This window comes from Neoarius graeffei, chromosome 13, assembly GCF_027579695.1.
Source record: "Neoarius graeffei isolate fNeoGra1 chromosome 13, fNeoGra1.pri, whole genome shotgun sequence".
NCBI lineage: Eukaryota > Metazoa > Chordata > Actinopteri > Siluriformes > Ariidae > Neoarius > Neoarius graeffei.
This window is the reverse complement of record NC_083581.1, coordinates 80,860,847-80,884,018: the sequence shown is the minus strand read 5'-3', so window position 1 is coordinate 80,884,018 and position 23,172 is coordinate 80,860,847. Positions and strand designations below refer to the sequence as shown.

The 23,172-nt window shown below is 42.4% G+C and overlaps 1 protein-coding gene across 1 annotated transcript in view; it reads left to right on the top strand.

Annotated features, from left to right (window-relative positions):
- Positions 1-17,450, top strand: part of LOC132897196 (cadherin-like protein 26) — a 229,213-nt gene extending 211,763 nt beyond the window's left edge. The window contains exon 19 of the mRNA XM_060938630.1: positions 17,227-17,450. Within this exon, the coding sequence (XP_060794613.1) occupies positions 17,227-17,445 (219 nt within the window). The 3' untranslated portion in view covers positions 17,446-17,450. The remainder of the gene's footprint in view (positions 1-17,226) is intronic.
- The last annotated feature ends 5,722 nt before the right edge of the window (positions 17,451-23,172 follow it).

The following is a 23,172-nucleotide window of genomic DNA, read 5'->3' as shown; positions in this document are numbered from 1 at the left end:
AAATGCTGCAAAAACAGTGGAAATGATTGTGGACTTCAGGAAGAACCCAGCCCCTCCTCTCCCCATCACCCTGCATGGCTCACCAGTGGACACTGTGGAATCCTTCCACTTCCTGGGCACCATAATCACCCAGGACCTGAAGTGGGAACTGAACATCAGCTCCCTCATCTCAAAAGCACAGCAGAGGATGTACTTCCTGTGGCAGTTAAATAAGTTCAACCTGTCATAGACAATGATAGTACACTTCTACACAGCCATCATTGAGTCCATCCTCACCTCCTCCATCATCATCTGGTATGCTGCTGCCTCTGCCAGGGACAAGGGTAGACTGCAGGGTATCATTCGCTTGGCAGAGAAGGTGATCAGCTGCAGACTGCCTTCACTTGAGGACCTGTTCACCTCCAGGACATTGAGGCAGGCACGAAAGATTGTAGCTGATCCCTCCCACCCTGGACATAAACTCATTGAGACACTCCCTTCTGGCAGGAGGCTGCAGTCCATCAAGACCAAAACCTCATGCCACATAAACAGTTTCTTTCCTATCACTGTTGGCCTCATAAACATGACTAGTGACCCCCACTTACTCTGATTCCCCACACACACACACCTGCTAGTACCATACCTCAGTCTCCTGGCCCACCCTGCCCCCCAACCTCAATAAGCAAGACCAATGACACCTTTTACTCTGCTCCCCAGTTGTTTACCTGATTTGCACATTTATTTATTTTATCTTTTGCACAAGTTTATCTTTATTTAACCTGATTTAACATAGTTGCACAGTTGTCATCTTATTTTTATCTTGTTTATTTAGCTCTTATTTCTTTATACCTTAGAATAGATCATTTTTTAAATGTAGTTCCTTTATTAGAATAGAGTGTCCTTATTTAGTATTTATTTATTCATCACCTTAACTCCAAGCCAAATTCCTTGTAGTTACAACAATTACTTGACAATAAAGCTTTTTTCTGATTCTGATTAATTGGCAACATATCAGTAACATGATTGGGTATAAAAAGTGCATCCCAGAGAGGCAGAGTCTCTCAAAAGTAAAGATGGGGAGGGTTTCAATACTCTGTAAAAGACTGCATGGACAAATAGTGCAACAATTTAAGAATAACTTTCCTCAATGTAAAATTGCAAAGAATTTGGGGATCAAATCATCTGGCACACAATATCATTAAACGTGACGACATCTTAAGGGACTCAGTTGATTCCATCCCCACAAAGGGTCTCACCATAGACAGAAGATCTGGAAGACAAAGCTCCAAATACCTTACTGATCTGGATTACACCAGTGACATTGCTCAAACATCTGAGCTTCTAACTTCAGCACAGGAACTCCTCTCATCTCTGGAGGAAGCTTATACTTCATACCAAGAAGGCAGAACTTTTGACCATCAGTGAAGAGGCAGACCATCAACCCATTTGCACAATGAGTGGTGCCAAGCTGAAATAGGTCACTGATTTCAAATACCTGGGCTCACTTATCATCAACAACAGAAAGGACAATTTCTCAGAAAGGTCAGGCATTGGATGCATGCACTAACCTATCTCACATTTGGCAAGTGGACATTCCTACATCCACTACATTCCTACATCCAGTTTCTTCTGAGCCTGTGTGGCGAGCATCCTTCTCTGTGGAGGATAAACTTGGACCATCAGCAAGGAGCTGGAAAAACATCTTGATGTCTCTTACACCAAACTATTGATGAGGGTATGGAACCTTTCTTGGAAAGAACATCCCACCAAATCTCAGATCTATGGAGAAATCCCTCAGATCCCCAACACCTCGGCACTAAGAAGAGCCCAGTTCATTGGCCACTACTTCAAAGCAAAAAAAAAAATCAAGTAATCTCTGATCTCATTCTCTGGAGACTACCTTACCTGAACCAAGGAACCAGACAACTCACCTATCCAGATACCTGAGTTAAGGATACTGGCCTACTCTGTGGCTAAATGGGTAGAGCAATGATGGACAAGACCCAGTGGCTAAAGATTGTGTCAAGGATTTCGATGACAGCCGAATGATGATGATGAGGATGATCATCATCATCAAAAAAAGGTTCAGAGAATCTGGAGAAATCTCTGTCCACAAGCAACAAGGCCAAAAACTAATATTGGATGCCTGTGATCTTGAGGTCCTGCATTAACAGACAGTTCTGTAGTAGAACTCACTGTATGAGCTCAGGAACACTTAAAAAAACATTGTCTGTGAACACAGTTCATCGCTGCATCCCCAAATGCAAGTTAAAACTATTTATATACAATATCCAGAAACACTGCCACCTCCTTTGGGCCCAAACTCATTTACAATGGACTGATGCAAAGTGTAAAACTGTTATGTGCTCTGATGATTCCAAATTTGAAATTGTTTTTGGACATCATGCATGCCACATCCTCCAGGCTAAAGAGGAGAGAGAGAGAGCATCCTTTTTTTTTTTTTTTAAATCAGCACCCAGTTCAAAATCCAGTATCTTTGGTATGGGTGGCATTAGTGCACATGGAATCGGTAGTTTGCACATCTGGGGAGGCATCAATATGCTGCCATTCAGATGATGTATTTTTCCTTGTTTATTTCAATAACTTAGACTTAGACAACCTTTACTGTCATTCAGTCTGCAACAAGTGTACACTGAACAAAATTTAATTGCAATTTGGCTCAGCACAGAAGTAAATATGAAGTGTATTAAATTAAATTATGCAGCAGGAAAAATATTATAAAGTGCAATAGTATAAAGTGACCTGTGGAATTAGGAATGTTCAAGTTATAAATAGAAGTTGAGAATATGGGTTTGGAGTTCAGCAGTCTGGTGACCTGGGGGAAAAAGCTGTTACAGAACCTGGTGGTCCTGCACCTAATGCTGCGGAACCTCTTTCCAGAGGTCAGAGGGGAGAACAGTCTATAGTGAGGGTGTGAGGGGTTGCTGATGATGTTTCTGGCTCGAGACATGCAACGTCTTGGCGCAATGTCCTAAATGGAGGGAAGAGAAGCCCCAATGATTTTCTCTGCTGTCCTCACCACTCTCCTCACATTCTTCCAGTCAGAGGCACTGCAGCCTCCACACCACACAGAGATGCAGCTGGTCAGAATGCTCTCTATGGTGCTTCTGTAGAATGTAGTGAGGAAGGGTGGGGGCAAGTGGGCTCTCCTCATTCTATGCAGGAAGTGCAGACACTGCTGTGCCTTCTTGACCAGTGACAGTGTTCACAGACCAGGTGAAGTTGCCTGTGATATGCACCCCCAGGAACTTGGTGCTATTGACCACCTCCACAGCCATGTTGTTGATGAGAAGTGGAGCGTGGCTCGGTTGTTTTTTCCTGAAGTCAACAATGATCTCTTTAGTTTTGTCCACATTCAGGATCAAGTTGTTTTCCCTGCACCAGCCCACCAGCTGCTCCACCTCCTCTCTATAGGCCAGGCCATTATTGTCCCTGATGAGGCCCACCACTGTTGTGTCATCCGCAAACTTCACAATGTGGTTGCCAGTAGCTCTGGGGACACAGTCATGTGTCATCAGAGTGAACAGCAGAGGGCTCAGGACACAGCCCTGAGGGGAGCCAGTGCTGAGGGTGATGACACTGGAGGTGTTCTGTCTGACCCATACTGACTGTGGTCTTTCAGTGAGGAAGTCCAGCAGCCAGTTGCATAGGTGGGGTGCTGAAGCCCAGGAGACCCGGTTTGTTCACCAGATCCTAATGACCCCCAATTTGTGTTCCAGTGGGTGGTGAGAGTTGAAGCGTAGGTACTGGTCTGTGTGTGGGGGTTTCCGGTAGACCTCGATGCTAAGGCTTCTGTCTTGTCTAATGTGTACATCACAATCCAAGAAGGGTAGATTATTCCCACTGACATCCTCCCGAGTGAAATTGATGTTGATATCCACTGCATTGATGTGCTTAGAGAAGGCTTCCACCTCATGGGTTTCGATTTTAACCCAGGTGTCATCCACATATCTGAGCCAGAGGCTGGGAGCAACTCCTGAAAAAGTGGTCAAAGCTTTATGTTCCACTTCCTCCATGTAAAGATTGGCCACAATAGGGGACACTGGTGAGCCCATGGCGCATCCATGCTTCTGTCTGTAGAAACTTTCATTAAACTGGAAATAAGTGGTAGTTAGGCAGAGGTCAAGCAGGGTGCAAATCTGGTCCATGGTGAGGTTCGTTTTCTCCAGTAAGGTGCTGTCTTGAAGGAGTCATTTTCTAACAGATTCAACTGCTTCTGTGGTGGGAATGTAGGTGAAAAGAGAAGTGACATCATAGGAAACCATGGTTTCATCTGAGTCTAGTTTGAAGTCTGCAACTTTAGTAGCAAAATCTTGGGAGTTTTTGACGTGGTGTGGCGTATTCCCAACAAGAGGAGCCAGGATGGTGGCTAGGTGTTTGGCAATGTTTTAGGTGACAGAGTTTATACTGCTGATGATAGGTCTGAGTGGAGTTCCTTCCTTGTGAATCTTGGAGTCTGTATATAAGTGGAACGGCTTCCCCAGGGTACAATCTGAAGTACAGAGATCGGTTGATGGCTTGGTCCTTTTCTAGTTGTTGCAGGCAGCTAACAACTTTCTTTTTGTAACAACTGGTGGGGTCCTGCCTCAAGGTTTCATAGGTGGATGTGTCGCTGAGGAGACTGGTCATTCTGGAGTGGTAGTCCACTGTGTTAAGCACCACTGTGCATCTCCTTTTGTCAACAGGAAGGATGGTGATGTTCCAGTCTCTTTGAAGCAATGTAAGAGCCCTCCTTTCTTGGCTGGTAAGGTTGGAGGGGGGTGCTTTTGCACTGGATGGAGCAGCTGATATCTTCAGTCTAAGTTGTTCTGCCTCTGTGTTGGTCAGATTGTTGTTTCTGATGGCTGACTCTGTGGCTGTGATGAGATCTACCACTGGTATCCGCTCTGGTGAAACTGCAAAGTTAAGTCCCTTGGATAAAACATCTTTCTCTGGTTGGGTGAGTACTCTGTCGGATAAGTTCTTCACCCATTTCTCTTCTATGTCCGGTTGTGTAGCCTGGTCAGATTTCTTCCTCCAAGTCAGCACTTCTGTCTTGCTGGAGGAGGTGGTTTTAGACAGCAATGTTTGAAATTTGAGCATCTGTCATTCCTTGCCTTTGGTATGTTGTGAAATCTGTGCCTCCTCCGCAAACTCAGAGACTCGTTCCAAAACTTCACTGGGAAGAAGTACTGTCAACTCTTCAAACATCAGTTCAGTCTTGTTCTGGAGAGCATCGATGGTGAAATGCACTTGTCTCACTCTCTCATTGAGAAGCTGCTTCTGGGCTTTCTGAAAGATTATTTCAGCTTGGTGTCCTTTGACCATTGAATAAAGGCATAGGCTAGTGGGGATAATGTTGGATTGTCGGCATCTCAGGTTGAAATGCAGGTGGTTTCTATAGCCTGCCAGTTTTCTGGAAGTCCTCTCATAATCCTGCACCAGTCAAAACCCATGAGGTGGAAGCCTCCTCTAAGCACATCATTGCAGTGGATATCAACATCAATTTCACTCGGGAGGACGTCAGTGGGAATAATCTAGCCTTCTTGGATTGTGATGTACACATTAGACAAGACAGAAGCCTTAGCATCGAGGTCTACCGGAAACCCACACACACAGACCAGTACCTACTCTTCGACTCTCACCACCCACTGGAACACAAATTGGGGGTCATTAGGACCTTGCAACACAGGGCTCAGAACATCCCTACAACACTAGAGGAAAAAGAGAAGGAGCAGAATCACATCAAGAAAGCACTTCAGAACTGCAGGTATCCCAACTGGTCTTTCTTCAAGAGCAGAAAAAGGAACTTAACAGACAAGGAGGATAACAGGAACAAATGCAAGAACATTGTCATTCTCTACATTTCTGGTCTATCTAAGAAACTCAGGAGGATCTTCTACAAACACAAAATTCCAGTACATTTCAGACCCAGTAACACCCTGAAGCAGAAACTGGTCCACCCTAAGGACAGAATAGCCAGACACAAACAGGACAACATAGTGTATGCAATTCAGTGCAGTGAGGAATGCACAGACTGATATATTGGGGAAATGAAACAACCACTTCACAGGCACATGGCTCAACACAGGAGAGCCAGTTCCTCAGGCCAGGACTCTGCTGTCTATGTTCATCTTAACAACAAAGGACACTCATTTCAGGATTGCAACTTACGCATTTTAGCCAGAGAGGATCGTTGGTATGAGCGAGGAGTTAAAGAAGCCATTTTTGTCAACCTGGAACGGCCATCACTGAACAGAGGTGGTGGTCTAAGACACCATTTATCAGCCACCTACAATGCTGTCCTTGGCACACTTCCAAGACAACTGAATGCACACCAAAACCCAGCTGTTTTCAGTGACTCACAGGAGGACAGAGTGAATCAGCATTCCATTGATCACCTTAACAGGCAATCCATTGATCACCCTAATGACTCTCGAGGCAGTTCACACCCAGCCACCAGTGACCCACACCAACAGGATGACTCAACAACACCTTAGATGAGCTTTTCATCCATGAGAGGATAAATACCTGATACTCCCTATTAGTCAGACAGAACTGAAGAAGCCTTTCGGATGAGAGGTGAAACGTCTTCAAGAATCTTCAAGCAAGTCCAGTTGCTCTCTTTTACCACCCACAAGACTACAGTACATACATAGCAATTGAGGTTGTGGAAAATGTTACTCTGTTTCAGAAGGTTCAAAATATTGGCTTGCATCAAGCAAAGAAAACTACTAAGTAGAATGTGAAATTACTAGAATTAAGTACTGCCCAATGCATGATTAAAACCTGGAAGGACAGTGGTGAACCATCAATTTCATGGAAGAAATGTGATCAGTCTTGACTGACAATGATCAGAGAGTACTTCAGTGCTTGGTGAAATCAAATCATAAAAAACTCAACAGCAGAGCTCATTACTCATAGTTTAATAGTGAAAATAAGAGCATTTCCCCCTGCACAGTGTGACAAGAACTCACAGACTTGGGACTAAATAACTGTCTGGCCATGAGAAAACCACTTGTTAGTGAGGCAAATTTGTGAGGGAGCATAAAGATTGGACTCCGGAGCAATGGAAGAAAAAAAAAGTCTGCTAAGTCTAGATTTACCCTATTCCAGAATTATGGGTGTGTGATGGTAAGATGGGAAGTGCTGGAAAATACTTTCCTAGAGTGATTTAACTCTCCCTTTCATCAATATAAGATCTTAATGAAAAATTGGGTTGTTGAAAGAATACCATGATGAATGTATGTGTAATCAAAGCTAAAGGTGTTTAAACAAAAGATTAGTGAGGGCAACTTTTTTTTTAAGGCAATGTACATAACAAAAAAAAAGAAAATAATATATTCTGTACTTGCTTCATCTCAGCTCATTCTCATCTCATTATCTCTAGCTGCTTTATCCTGTTCTACAGGGTTGCAGGCAAGCTGGAGCCTATCCCAGCTGACTACAGGTGAAAGGCAGGGTACACCCTGGACAAGTTGCCAGGTCATCACAGGGCTGACACATAGACACAGACAACCATTCACACTCACACCTATGGTCAATTTAGAGTCACCAGTTAACCTAACCTGCATGTCTTTGGACTGTGGGGGAAACCGGAGCACCCAGAGGAAACCCACACGGACACGGGGAGAACATGCAAACTCCGCACAGAAAGGCCCTCACTGGCCACGGGGCTCAAACCCGGACCTTCTTGCTGTGAGGTGACAGTGCTAACCACTACACCACCATGCTGCCCTCCTTTAAGTTAATCCTCCTATTTTCATTTTCTTGTCTGTTTAAACCTCACAGAGAAAGCAGGTGATGCAGTGTCAGACTCACAACTCATGTCCAATAAATCCAAGAGAGAGAGTTTGACTTTTAACTGTTGCCAGTAATTTATTACAAATAAAATAAAGTGCAAAATAAAAATGCAATGGTTTGCAAAAGAGTCTTTTCAGCAGTACAATAAGGCAGCAATTCAAAGGCCTAGACAAACACCAAACGCAGGCCGAGTTTGCAGCAGCATTCACAGCACCGTGCCGAGTTCAGGTCAATGACTTTATCTGCTGCCCACCTTCTCTGCGTCATGCACTACCAGTGTCAACTTATGGAGTGGCACCATCACCACCTGAAGAGGGCGCAGTCTCACAGAATCCAAAAAACAAGAGAAAGTATGAGTAAATAATGAAAATATAAAAAACTTAAATGCGGCTCCTACACACCGGCCCCTAATTGTTCTTAAAGAATCAATTACTTAAATATATACAAAAGGAGCCATATAAAAGCAATTATATCTCAAGCACTTAATGCTGTATGTATAATAAAATAAAATAGTGTATACATTACATTGCTTTGTAATGTGATCAGGAACATCATGGCCCTTCATCAGCCTCAAGGACATGGCACAGCTTAGTAATAGGCCTCTCAAGGACTGACGTCTTTGTCTTGAGCTTTACAGACCTGACCAGACCTCTTCCATCAGCTTTGGTCTCTAATACTCTGCCTAATGGCCAAGACCCTCGTGGAGCAGTGGGGTCGACCACCAGGACAATGTCTCCAATGTGCAGGTTCTTTTTTACATCCATCCACTTCTGCCTTTCTTGGAGTAAAAGAAGGTATTCCTTGGTCCACCTGTGCCAGAAAAGATCGGCCATGTACTGGACCTGTTTCCAGCGATGTCTGGCATAGAGGTCAAATTTCAAGAAGACTCCAGGGGGCAAAATGGGCTTGTTTTTTAGCAAAAGGATATGGTTTGGGGTCAATGGTTCCAGGTCATGGGGTTCTGAGGACACTGTGGAGAGGGGGCGGTTGTTCAGGATAGCCTCTGCTTCACAGAACAGGGTATGAAGGCCTTCGTCATCAAAGGATTGCTGATGCAGAGTGTAGTTGAGCACCTGCCTGACAGATCTTATGAGCCTTTCCCAGACTCCGCCATGGTGGGATGCAGCTGGTGGGTTAAAACTCCATTCGATACCATCAGGAAGCAGGGCATCTTGGATTTTCCTCTCATTGAGGGATATCAGGGCCTTCCTCAGTTCTGCTTGTGCACCCACCAGGTTTGTCCCATTATCAGACCTGATGTGCTTGACTTGGCCTCTCCTGCAAATAAATCTTCTCAAAGTGTGAATGCATGAGTCTGTGTCCAAAGTATAAGCAATTTCCAAATGAACAGCTCTGCTGGACATACAAGTAAAGAGAACTCCATACCTCTTGATGGTACTCCTCCCACGCTTCACTTCAATCAGACCAAAGTAGTCCACTCTGACATTGGTGAAGGGTGGGAGGTCTGGAAGGATTCGTTCCAATGGCAATCTGCCATCATCTGCTGACCTGCTTTGCCCCTCACACAGCAACACATGAAACATTGAGAGAGCACCTTCCTTGCTACCGAGTTGCCCTTTACAACCCAGTACCTCTTGCGGAGCTCTGAAAGCATGTGGTTTCTGCCACTGTGTCCACTGCATTCATGAATGTGTCTCAACAAGATAACTGAGACATGGGACTCTTTGGGCAAGATGCAGGGGTGTTTAGTCTCTTCAGGCATTGCAGATTTGTGCAGGCGGCTTCCTACTCAGAGGATGCCCTCATCAAGAATAGGATCGAGTCTGCACAACCTACTGCTCTTGTGCACTCTGGGCGGGATCATCTGCAAGGAAGCCATTTCAGGAGAGAAAGCTTGTCCCTGAACGTAGGTGACAACTGACCTTTCCGCGTCCGCAAGATCTTTGGCTGTGAGGAGCTGTCCACCAAGGTGGGTTCTGAAATCTTCAATTTTAAAGCTCCACCTCTGCTTGTTTGAGTGGGCATTGATTTGAAATGAGGGAAGATCCTTTCCTCTTTTCAGCATCAAAGCACTCTTCAGTTTGAGGTACCAAGCTACTGCCTTTAGTAGCCTGATCCAATTTGAAAAGAAAGAAATAAGCTGGTCTGTAGGCATTTTGGTTTTCACCACTGCTGAGAACACAGTGGCTCTCCTGACCTCTGAATCATCCTGAAACATGGGGCCCAATGCCTCCACTACTGGCCAGCTTTCCTCTAGTTTCCCAGAAATTCAGGCACATGGATCCATCTCCTCTGCTCCATGAACTTTCTTGCACTCAATCCTCTTGAAGATTCATCAGCAGGATTGTCTTTACTGCCCACATATCTCCACTGAGACAGTTCTGTGTTGTCCCACATCAATGAGGCTCTGTTTGCTACATAGGTCTTAAACCTTGCTTGGTCATTTGCAATATATTTCAGCACGGTTTGGCTGTCTGTCCATAAAACTGAGGGTTTCATGTCAAGGTGGAATTCTCTCCTCAGCATTCTGTCCACTTTTACCGGCAGCGCAGCAGCCACCAGCTCCAGTCTTGGCACTGTGATCTTCTTTAAGGGAAGAACTCTGGACTTTCCTAAGACAAAAGTGACATGTACTGCATTCTGTTTGTTCATCTGTCTGATGTAGCTCACTGAACCGTAGCCACTCTCACTGGCATCGGCAAAGTGATGCAGTTCAGCGCACCTGGTCACTCCAAAGCCCTCTGGTTTCAGACAGTGTGGCACACTGAAGCCTTTGATCATCTCCAAGCTGCTGGTCCATTCTATCCACTGCTCCAATATGACCTGTGGCAAAGGCTCATCCCATCCGAAGCCCCTCTGGCAGAGCTCCTGCAGCAACTGCTTGGCTGGAAGAATGAGAGGGGCAAGAAAGCCAAGTGGATCAAAGATTGAACTGACAACAGAAAGTATGCCTCTGCGGGTATGTGGCTTTTGATTTAAGTTGATGTTGAATTGAAATTTGTCAGAGTCTACACACCACTGCAGTCCTAGGGCTCTTTTGACAGGCAGACTGTCCTTGTCAAGATCAAGTGACTTGATCTCTTTTGCTCTGTGTTCTTTGGGAATAGATGATAACACCACCCGGCTATTGCTGACCCACTGAGTTAGCTGGAACCCACCTTTACCACAGAGTACTGTAAGATCTTTTACCAATTGGATGGCATCAGACTCTTTGGCCACAGACTTGGCACAGTCATCCACATAAAAGTTGTGTCAAATGGTCTCAGCCACCTGAAGGGGAAAACAGCTTTGATTGTCAACAGCAGTTTTTTGCAGGGCAAAGGTTGCAATACTTGGGGAAGACACCATGCCGAAGATGTGCACAAGCATATGGTGTTCCTTTGGGGTCTGACTGATGTCATCTTGTGGCCACCACAAGAATCGCAGGTAGTCATCATCAGATTTTGCCACTCTGACCTGATGGAACATTGATTTGATGTCGGCCATGATTCCAGTTGGCTCTTTGCGAAATCTCAGGATGACTCCAATGAGAGAATTGGTCAAGTCAGGACCCTGAAGTAGTTCAGTGTTGAGAGACATGCCTTGGAAAGAAGCAGCACAGTCGAACATCACCCTAAGTTTTTTTTCTTTTTAGGGTGATACACCCCGTGGTGTGGTAAGTACCATACCTTTCCTGGTGGCCACGCAAGCTCCTCCTGTGGGATCTCCTCAGCATAATTATTCTCAAAGATGTCACAGAGAAATGCTACATACTCCTGTCTGAATTGTTCATCCCTTTTCATTTTCTTTTTTAGGCTATGCAGGCGCTGTTCCACAATTTGCCTATTACTGGGCATGAGCACATCAGTTTGCCTAAAGGGCAATCTCAAACTGTAATGTCTTTCAACACTGCCTCATTGGCCATCTTTAAAAACATATTGTCCTCAATAGACATTTCAGTTTTTGTTCCGATGCAACTTCATGCAAATCTTGATTGTACTGTGAGATCAACAGCTTTTCCAAACTTGCTACTGAAATCCTGTTCACAGTTACACATTCTCCACTGCCAGCAGCACCTTTTAATGGCCCATTAACAACCCACCCCAATAGGGTTTTAACTGCATAGGGACCCCCATTTTGACTATTAATCACCTCCCACAGTTCTACAACCCCGATTCCAAAAAAGTTGGGACAAAGTACAAATTGTAAATAAAAACAGAATGCAATAATTTACAAATCTCAAAAACTGATATTGTATTCACAATAGAACACAGACAACATATCAAATGTCGAAAGCGAGACATTTTGAAATTTCATGCAAAATATTGGCTCATTTGAAATTTCATGACAGCAACACATGTCAAAAAAGTTGGGACAGGGGCAATAAGAGGCTGGAAAAGTTTAAGGTACAAAAAAGGAACAGTTGGAGGACCAAATTGCAACTCATTAGGTCAATTGGCAATAGGTCATTAACATGACTGGGTATAAAAAGAGCATCTTGGAGTGGCAGCGGCTCTCAGAAGTAAAGATGGGAAGAGGATCACCAATCCCCCTAATTCTGGGCCGACAAACAGTGGAGCAATATCAGAAAGGAGTCTGACAGTGTAAAATTGCAAAGAGTTTGAACATATCATCATCTACAGTGCATAATATCATCAAAAGATTCAGAGAATCTGGAAGAATCTCTGTGCGTAAGGGTCAAGGCCGGAAAACCATACTGGGTGCCCGTGATCTTCGGGCCCTTAGACGGCACTGCATCACATACAGGCATGCTTCTTTATTGGAAGTCACAAAATGGGCTCAGGAATATTTCCAGAGAACATTATCTGTGAACACAATTCACCGTGCCATCCGCCGTTGCCAGCTAAAACTCTATAGTTCAAAGAAGAAGCCGTATCTAAACATGATCCAGAAGCGCAGACGTCTTCTCTGGGCCAAGGCTCATTTAAAATGGACTGTGGCAAAGTGGAAAACTGTTCTGTGGTCAGACGAATCAAAATTTGAAGTTCTTTATGGAAATCAGGGACGCCGTGTCATTCGGACTAAAGAGGAGAAGGACAACCCAAGTTGTTATCAGCGCTCAGTTCAGAAGCCTGCATCTCTGATGGTATGGGGTTGCATTAGTGCATATGGCATGGGCAGCTTACACATCTGGAAAGACACCATCAATGCTGAAAGGTATATCCAGGTTCTAGAGCAACATATGCTCCCATCCAGACGACGTCTCTTTCAGGGAAGACCTTGCATTTTCCAACATGACAATGCCAAACCACATTCTGCATCAAGTACAGCATCATGGCTGCGTAGAAGAAGGGTCCGGGTACTGAACTGGCCAGCCTGCAGTCCAGATCTTTCACCCATAGAAAACATTTGGCGCATCATAAAACGGAAGATACGACAAAAAAGACCTAAGACAGTTGAGCAACTAGAATCCTACATTAGACAAGAATGGGTTAACATTCCTATCCCTAAACTTGAGCAGCTTGTCTCCTCAGTCCCCAGACGTTGACAGACTGTTGTAAAGAGAAAAGGGGATGTCTCACAGTGGTAAACATGGCCTTGTCCCAACTTTTTTGAGATGTGTTGTTGTCATGAAATTTAAAATCACCTAATTTTTCTCTTTAAATGATACATTTTCTCAGTTTAAACATTTGGTATGTAATCTATGTTCTATTCTGAATAAAATATGGAATTTTGAAACTTCCACATCATTGCATTCAGTTTTCATTTACAATTTGTACTTTGTCCCAACTTTTTTGGAATCGGGGTTGTAAAAGGTTAGGAGCATTTGTGCCAATCAACAGCTGTACATTGGAACTGATGGACGGAAGAGTTACCTTACTCAAGCATGCCCAATGTGCCAGGTCATTCTGCTTGGGGATGCTGCTGGTGGTTACCGGCATTTCCTTTTGAGTGAAGGTGTCCGGAAGAGGTAAGAAAGTATCGCTGTCCAGTGCTGAAACTTCCAGTCCTGATACAACATGGGTTGGAACAGTCATTTATTGGTTCATTGTGCGCAGAAGAATGTGTGTCCCTTTGCCTCTCAGGTGGAGATGTGACAAGCTCCTCAGAATAGAAGGTGGTAGAAGATCCAGGATCCAGGAGAGCATACATTTTTATGACATGGCTGCCTTTTGCTGCCATGACCTTGACTGGAACAATAGAAAGCACACTCTCTTGGTCTCTGGCCCCTATATGACCATATAACTCTGCTGATGTGCTACCTGTAACATCAGGAGACCTTTCTGCTTCCTTTGTTGCATTGTCTTTGGGCTCAAACTCAATATGGAGAGTGCTTGGATGGGCTCCTTTGCACATATTACAGGTAAGACGCCTTTTGCAATCTTTGCTAATGTGCCCTATGGAGAAACATCCAAAGCATATGTCCTTGGTCTTTAAAAAGCTGAGCTTATCTCTATGGGTCCTTTTCATAAATGCCTTGCATGAGTCCAATGTATGCTTGGAGCTACAGAAATGGCAAGAGGGTTCAGGCATTGTCTCTTTATGAGGAAGAGCTACACTGGTGACATAGCTACTGCCAGATGTCTTAGAGGTCTGTGTCTTAACAAGGGCTTTAGTCTTTCCTCTAACAGCTGCCTGATCTTGAAGATCACCAAAGACTGGGTCAGCGGCTATGTGAGCCTGTTTTTCAATAAAAGAGACAAGATCTAAAATCCTTACCCTATGGTCACGCTGTTCTTGCAGCTCGTAAGCCTTGTTGCACCATTTTTCTCTGAGCTTGTATGGCAGTTTTAGGACAATGCTTTTCATTGTGGACACAGTGTCCAACTCCTCCATATAGGACCTCTCCTCCATGGCATTACAGCAGCTCCTGAGGAACATGGCATAATCCAGAAGGGGCTTAGAATCTTCTGATTTCATTTGTGGCCAGGACAGAGCCTTTTCCAGATAACCACAAGATATCTTATATTCATTTCCGAAGTTTTCCTTCAGTAATTCCATTGCTTTCTTATAGCCTCTATCTGGGGCCATATTCACAGCTCTTAACTAACTTTTGTGCTTGGCCTTTAGTATACTGAATAAGAAACTGCAATCTGTCTCTGTTGTTGTCAGTCTTGCGTTCAAGCATGTTTTGAAAAGAGTGAAGGAACGACTTGTACTCCAGGACTTGGCCATCAAAGATTGGAATACTGCCTTGTGGCAAAGTGGGCAAAAGTTGCTGTTTCATGAGCATTCTTGTTAATTCACTCTGATTTTCTAGGACCTTGATCATGTGGGTTTCATGTGGAGAGCTAGGTGTAGAGGGTATTTGAGGCTGAGGTTCAGGTACAATAGACTGAGCGCCTTGACCTGAACTGGCAGCTGGCTGAGTAGTGACAGGGGAGTGACAGAAGAACTGGCATAGGGAATAGTGGAGGGAATGGCAGAAGGAAAACTATGAGATGAGGTGTGTGGTGATTGTGGCCAGGTATCACTCGTGGGCCTAGGACGTAAAACATGTCTGCTGTGATATTTATCTGGACCTGAAGTAAGCAGGGGGAACTGAACTTGAGTACCTGCCTTGGGTCTAACTACTGGTACGCCTTCATGTAAGAGAAGTGAACTGTCCAGCTTATCCAATTGTGCAGTTGCTGAGGGTCCAGCTGCTTCTGCTCCTAATACAAACATATGAGCTGGGACCAGATCAAATTTAACAGGATTATAAATATTATTCTCAGCCTCCTTTAGATAGTTAATTTTTGCGTTAGTGGCTTCGATTTCAACATTCAGCTCCAGTGTTTCTCTCCTTTTCCTTAATAATTCCTCTTGCTCCTCAGTTGCATGTTTCTCCTGTAATTTGGAGGCTTTGGCTGATAAAGCCACTCGTTCTGCCTCTGCATTAATACACAATGATTTAGATGATGCGTTGGATCTACTGGAATCACTGGACCTATGTGATTGTGCATCGAGGTAGTCAAGGTCAGCGTCTGGCTTATCAACGAACAATGGTAATGTTAAGGACTCTTCAACAAGGATGGCAGAAGTAATAACTTCAGCTGAACTAGGGGAGCTGGGATTTTCTACCTCTGAAATCCATTTGGTTATGTTCAAGATAAAGGCAGTTATTTGTGAATATCTAGGCTGATACCATTTCTCATCGTCTTCATTGCGTGTCTGTTCATCAAGCATTTCAACATAAGATGCATGCAATTCTTTAAACTCCTCAAGAAATCCATTAAACTTAAATACATTCTCTTTGACTTCATCAACAAAGTCTTTTTCAATCATTAAATTGCTCAGTATGTTCATTCTTCATGTTGAATGAGACATTTTCCCTGATCTTGCTGCGCGCAAACGCGCCACGACTTCAGCCGTGTTTGGGACTTGAGTTATTTCAGTCTCGTCAGAATCGGCCACTGATCTCAAAAAATAAACTTCCAAAAATCACACAAAATATTAATCTTCCTTCACTTAATTCAACAGTACTCAAAAAATTCAAAAGCACTTCGTATTCACTTAGAAAATCAGAAAGTCTCACTCATTCCAAGTAGGCCGTGGTTTCACCACTTTCATTTGTTTTGCCATGGCCAATAATAACAAAAAAATAAAGTTCACAGTCCAACTTGTTTCTAGATTCTTCCAATATTGTTCTCCAATGAAAACATTTTCAAGTTCATAGCATTTGAACACACATACCTCCAATGAAACGTTTCCTTTGTTGAACTTTCTGCGCATAAGGCTGACATTTCCTATTGTCTCCAATGCGTGTAATTCCACAAGTTTGTTCCAAAAGGAATCCACAGCAAGTCATTGACGAATTGTATGGGCAAAAATGGGTTTTTCCTTTAAGTTAATCCTCCTATTTTCATTTTCTTGTCCGTTTAAACCTCACGGAGAAAGCAGGTGATGCAGTGTCAGACTCATAACTCACGTCCAATAAATCCAAGAGAGAGAGTTTGACTTTTAACTGTTGCCGGTAATTTATTAGAAATAAAATAAAGTACAAAATAAAAATGCAATGGTTTGCAAAAGAGTCTTTTCAGCAGTACAATAAGGCAGCGATTCAAAGGCCTAGACAAACACCAAATGTAGGCTGAGTTTGCAGCAGCATTCACAGCACCGTACCGAGTTCAGGTCAATGACTGTATCTGCTGCCCGCCTTCTCCGCGTCATGCGCTACCAGCGTCAACTTATGGAGTGGCACCATCACCACCTGAAGAGGGTGCAGTCTCACAGAATGCAAAAAACAAGAGAAAGTATGAGTAAATAATGAAAATATAAAAGACTTAAATGTGGCTCCGACAGTAACAGATAACCGATTAAACATTCAAAACATTGTATGAACACAAACTGAAAACAAGTTTGCATTCTGTTTACAAGCTTAAATGAGCACTGTAGACCCAGTTAATAAAACAAATCACTCTCCATCCTCAGCTTATGTAAGCTCATTCATACCCTAATTATTAACTGCTAATCATCTTTCTAATCAATATCAAAACTAAGAAATCTATGTTTATGGTCTTTATGCTAATTATCTCTTCTTCTGATGATTAATTACTGCAGAAGCTCTACAACCTTTCCATGGAGCAGCAGGATTTCACTGAATTTCACCCACATGACTACGGAAATGAAGGAACTAATTCCACTGCCGTCTCACTGGATAAGCTCTCTTTCCACAGCAGAGGAGATGATCTCGACTTTCTGCAGAATTTGGGGCCAGAGTTTTTCACCCTGGATAAGATCTTTCAGCAAGGAATGAAAGACAAAAATGTGAAGTTTTAATTGTTTTTAAATATGGATGTTAGATCTCTTTGATTAGTCCTTCCCATCTCTGTGTTTGAAGGGATAATATACTTTATTCTATCTGCATTCACTGGATATGAGCAATCATATGCTCTGATTGGCTACTCTACTACTAGGATATCAGCTCATATACTGTGAGTAGAGAAAAACAAAATGGTGGAGCGCATCAAGTCAGATATATCACTTTATCAAGTATTTAAAAGAAACAGAAATAGCTAAATAAAAAAATATAGTTTTACACCAAAGACAGCATTTTGAAACTCATGTCCGAGCATAAAACTATCAAACGTATTGTTGTGCATGTGGGAGCAAATGATGTTTTCAGAGAACAGCTGTTTGTCCAAGATGATTTCAGAAAACTTTTTTCTGATCTCTATAAGACTGGAATACAATCTTTTATTAGTGGCCCACTCCCAGCGAGAGGAAGTTTTGCATTTTCTCGACTCTTCAGTCTTAACACCTGGCTTGGAGAAACTTGTTTTTCATTTGGTATGAACTTCATAGACAATTTTAACCTTTTCTGGAATCGCAGAGAATTCTTCAAGCCAAATAGCACTGAACTCAGCTGGATTGGAGCCAAAGTCTTAGTAGACCATTACAGACTTGCAATCTTTTCTCAGCCAGCATTGAGGAAAACAGTTGATAAGATGTCGCAGACTGACATAGTTACAAAAAACAATACCTCTGCAAAGCCAAAACAATCATCTTTGCAAGTCGTCATCAAGGACACACAGACATCTGACCTGCCAGACTGCCAAGATTCAAAGACAGACTGCCAAAAATCAGAGACAAACTGCCATACAAAGAACTCACCAATTTCTCGCTCTTCTGACTTCACTGCATTATCTCTGTCTCCCACCCGCATGGATTTCCCTAATAGTATGCAAAGATTGCTCCCAATGGCTACACTCTCTTTTTCCAGCCCAAATCTGTCGCGACAAGCAGTGTACCCAGTTCATCAAAACTGTGTTCGCCCAGGACTTTCAGCTGGCTACAAATCTTTTTCACCATCTAAAAGATGCATGTTATCTCCAATCCTTTCACCCTCAAACCAAATGGAACATTTAGAAAGTCTTGTTTGATGTACTCTGGGTCCCTGCAAATGGGTGTAGTTTTGAAAACCAGCTGGGACCCAATATGCCTATGCCATTCTCTATTCCTGTGTTGATAAGAAATAGAAAACATAGAGCACATTTTACCCAGGGGGTAAACCAATCTAATCTCCTTCCTGTTTTAAAACAACATCAGAGTGCACAAGCAGATATTGCTTCTAGACTTTCTGTAAATCTAGCTTTTCTGAACATTAGATCACTTTCAAACAAGTCATTTTTAATTAATGATCTTATCTGCAAACACAATCTTGATTTTTTGCTTCTAACTGAAACTTGGCTGGATCAAGCAAATAGTGCTACCACCCTTATTGAAGCAGCTCCCCCAAATTTTAATTTTTTGAATGTTACCCGACAAGGGAAAGGTGGAGGGATCGCAAATATATTCAAAGTCTCTTTTCAATGTAAACAATCCTCACTTGGTGATTTTACATCCTTTGAACACTTATGTGCACTTGTTACATGCTCTCCTAACATATTATTATTAACTATTTACAGGCCTCCGAGACATTCAGCCAAAGTCTTTCTGGAAGAGTTTGGTGAACTGTTGTCAGTCATTTGCTTAGAGTTTGATTGTCTTATTATATCTGGGGATTTTAACTTGCATGTAGATAATACTGAAAACACTTATGCCAAAGAACTACTTGCACTTATTGACAACTTCAACCTAGTACAACATGTACAGGGGCTGACCCACTCTCGTGGTCATACCCTTGACCTCGTCATCACAAAGGGTCTTACTGTTTCTACTACTGTTGTTGACCTGGCCTTATCTGATCATTTTTGTGTTTTCTCTGTTTCTATGTCTCCTCACATTCAGAACAGCTCAACGACTATGGGTAGGAGAGTCATAAAAGACAACGCATGTGTTCTCTTTGAGCAAGCTCTCTCTCAGAACTCAACCAAAATGTCAGACTCTGTAGATGATTTACTGGAAATTTTTAATTTAAATATGACCCAAATTATGGATGATATTGCTCCATTCAAAATCAAAAGAGTCAATGATCAGCAGAAAGCACCATGGAAGCAGTACCCGGCTGTTAAACTGCTAAAGAGAGAATGTAGAAAGACTGAAAGAAAATGGTGCAAATCTAAACTTCACATCCATTATCAAATCCATAAAGAGATGCTTTGTAATTATAATTATGAAATTCGTAAAGCAAGACAGTCTTTCTTCTCCAACATCATCAGCAGGAATATGAACAATGCCCGTGTGCTATTTTCAACAGTAGAGAAGCTAACTAATCCCCCACCACAATTAGCACCTGAACTTCTCTCAGTTACTAAATGCAATGAGTTTGCATCCTTCTTCAAAGGTAAAATTGATAAAATACGGCAGAATATTGCTCATAATATATCTCAGTTGCAAAAAATTGAAAAACTGCAATCACCAATGACACAGATAGATAACTTCAACACAATGTCAGAATTTTGTTTAATTGATTATGAGACTCTTGAAAAAACTGTACAAAATCTCAGTTCTGCAACATCTGAATTGGACATTCTGCCCACCAACTTTTTTAAGTCTGTTCTTCATCTTATAATTACAGATGTGCTTCAAATTATAAATACATCCCAAGAGACTGGCGTTGTTCCTGTGTCCCTGAAAAAAGCCGTTGTAAAGCCCCTACTTAAAAAAAATAATCTGGATCCTTCAGTATTAAACAACTACAGGCCAATATCAAATTTACCATTCATCAGGAAAATCCTTGAAAAAATTGTCTTCAATCAATTAACTGCCTTCTTGATATCAAACAGCCGTTTTGAAAATTTTCAGTCAGGATTTCGTGCCAATCATAGCACTGAAACAGCACTGATTAAAGTTATAAATGACATACGTCTTAATACTGATGCAGGCAAAACATCGGTCCCGGTATTACTGGAGCTCAGTGCAGCTTTTGATACTGTTGATCACAACATACTGCTATATCGACTTGAACACTGGGTTGGATTGACTGGTAAAGTTATCAATTGGTTAAATTCATACTTAAAAAGATAGAAGCTTCTTTGTTACCATGGGAAATTGTTCCTCAACGTCAATGTCCTTGACCTGTGATGTCCCCCAGGGGTCGGTTCTTGGACCATTACTATTCAATCTTTATATGCTCCTGTAGCGCGTATCGAGTGTGGGTGGAGCACAGAGGATGGCAGGACAATGCTTGGAGGCAGATAAATCTATTTATTTTCCCAACTTTTCAGTCTAAATACTTCCATACACACACACACACACTTGTCTGGTCCCGGGTTGCGCTCCCTCTCCTCTCTCTCTGCCTCCTTAAATAGGGAGCGGTTACTGGGAAAACACACACACAAACACAGGTTAATTATCCTCAGGTGTTGCGATTCTGCCACTCACCTTCCCTGGCTCCACCCTCCTGTCACAGACCGGCGCTTGACCACGCCCCCGCTGCCACAGCTCCCACTTGGGCAAATTATCAATAACAATTCAATTTTGTATCACTGCTATGCAGATGACACCCAAATTTATTTTGCTATATCACCTAATGATTATGCCCCCCTTGAATGTCTCTCCCAGTGTATCGATCAAATCAACAAGTGGATGTCACAAAATTTTCTTCAGCTGAACACAGATAAAACAGAAGTAATTCTATTTGGAAAAAAAGATGAAAGACTCAGGATTACCACTATTCTTGACACAAAAGGGATTAAAACTAAAGAAATGGTTAAAAATCTTGGTGTTTTCATTGACTTTGACAGTCTAAGTCATTGACTTTGACAGCTAAACTTTGACAGTCACATGAAAGCAATCACTAAAACGGCATTTTATCACCTAAAAAACATTTCCAAACTAAGGGGACTTATGTCAAAAAATGATCTGGAAAAACTGATACATGCCTTCATCTCTAGTAGGGTTGATTACTGCAATGGCCTTTTCACAGGCCTGCCAAAAAAGACCATCAAACAACTTCAGCTGGTTCAAAATGCAGCGGCGAGGGTTCTCACATGAACAAAAAGAACAGAGAACATTACTCCAATTCTAAGGTCCCTTCACTGGCTTCCAGTAAGCTACAGAATTGACTTTAAAGCATTGCTGCTGGTGTACAAATCTCTAAATGGTACAGGGCCCAATTACCTCTCTGATATGTTGCAGCGGCCTAACCCAATCAGATCTACCAGATCACAGCAGCAAAATTTACTATTAAAACCTGTTGTTAAAACAAAGTATGGTGAAGCAGCTTTTAGCTACTATGCAGTGCAGTTATGGAACCAACTGCCAGAGGACATCAAAAATGCTCCTGCTGTTGGCAGCTTCAAATCTAGGTTAAAGACCAAGCTGTTTTCAGATGCGTTCTGTTAAATAATTAATATTGTCTTCTATACATGTTTTATAATCTTTACTTTTACAGTCTCTGCATGTTTCAAATTTTACTTAACTTTTATTCTATTTTATTCTGCTGGGTTTTTCCCCCTTTTTGAACTTCTACTTCATTTTATTATTTTATTTCTACTATTGTTTAATTCTTATTATATTTTTTCCCATTTTTTTATGTAATTTTATTCTCTATTGTTTACTGTTTTGCTTTTACTTCTGTAAAGCACATTGAACTGCCACTGTGTATGAAATGTGCTATATAAATAAACTTGCCTTGCCTTACCCCTCAATATCTCCTGTTCCACATTCCAGTCCAGTTGGTGGTGGTAATTCACCTTTAAGTTGGTTTGCAAAAGGCCAAAAGAAGAAGAAAAGAAAATGGCAGAGCATGTTACTGAACCAACCGAAGACAAAATAAAAACTCTACTTGAAAACAAAACCCCCAAAAATGACAAAAAAGCAACAAACTATGGAATAAAAGTATTTGATGGTAAGAACATATCTTTTTTTAATTATTTTTCAAGAATGATTATAAACATGGCTGCACGGTGGTGTAGTGGTTAGCGCTGTCGCCTCACAGCAAGAAGGTCCGGGTTCGAGCCTCGTGGCCGGCGAGGGCCTTTCTGTGCGGAGTTTGCATGTTCAGGGTCTTGATCTTGTGCTCCTCCATCCACACCTTGATTGACCTGTCTGTGTGACATGGAGCATTAACCTGCTGGAAAACACATTCCTCAGACTTAGGGAACATTTTAAGTGCAGAAGGAAGTGAGTTTTCTTCCAGGATAACCTTGTACATGGCTTGATTCATATGTCCTTCACAAACAGAAGTCTACCCCATTCCAGCTTTACTGAAGCACCCCCAGATCATCACTGATCCTCCACCAAATTTCACAATAGGTGCGAGACACTGTGGCTTGTAGGCCTCTCCAGGTCTCTGTCTAGTCATTAGATGACCAGGTCTCATTGGACTCAGAGAAGTTGACCTTAATCCAGTCCTCTCTGGTCCAATAGACTCCTTGCATGTGGCATCACTTGTGATAATTTCTCCTGGGGGATAATTAGACACTGTTTTTCCTGTAAGTAAGGCTTAATTTGTCTTAAATTTGGTTCATTTTTGTGCTGTTTTTGTTTGATTCGATCATTCAAATAGAGAAAAAGCTAAACTGTATTACCGTCTCCCTGGAACTTTGTCTTGAACTTCTGATTATGGCTTAGGAAATTGACTTGGGCATTTATTTAGAAAGGAAATACTGTATATCTGGT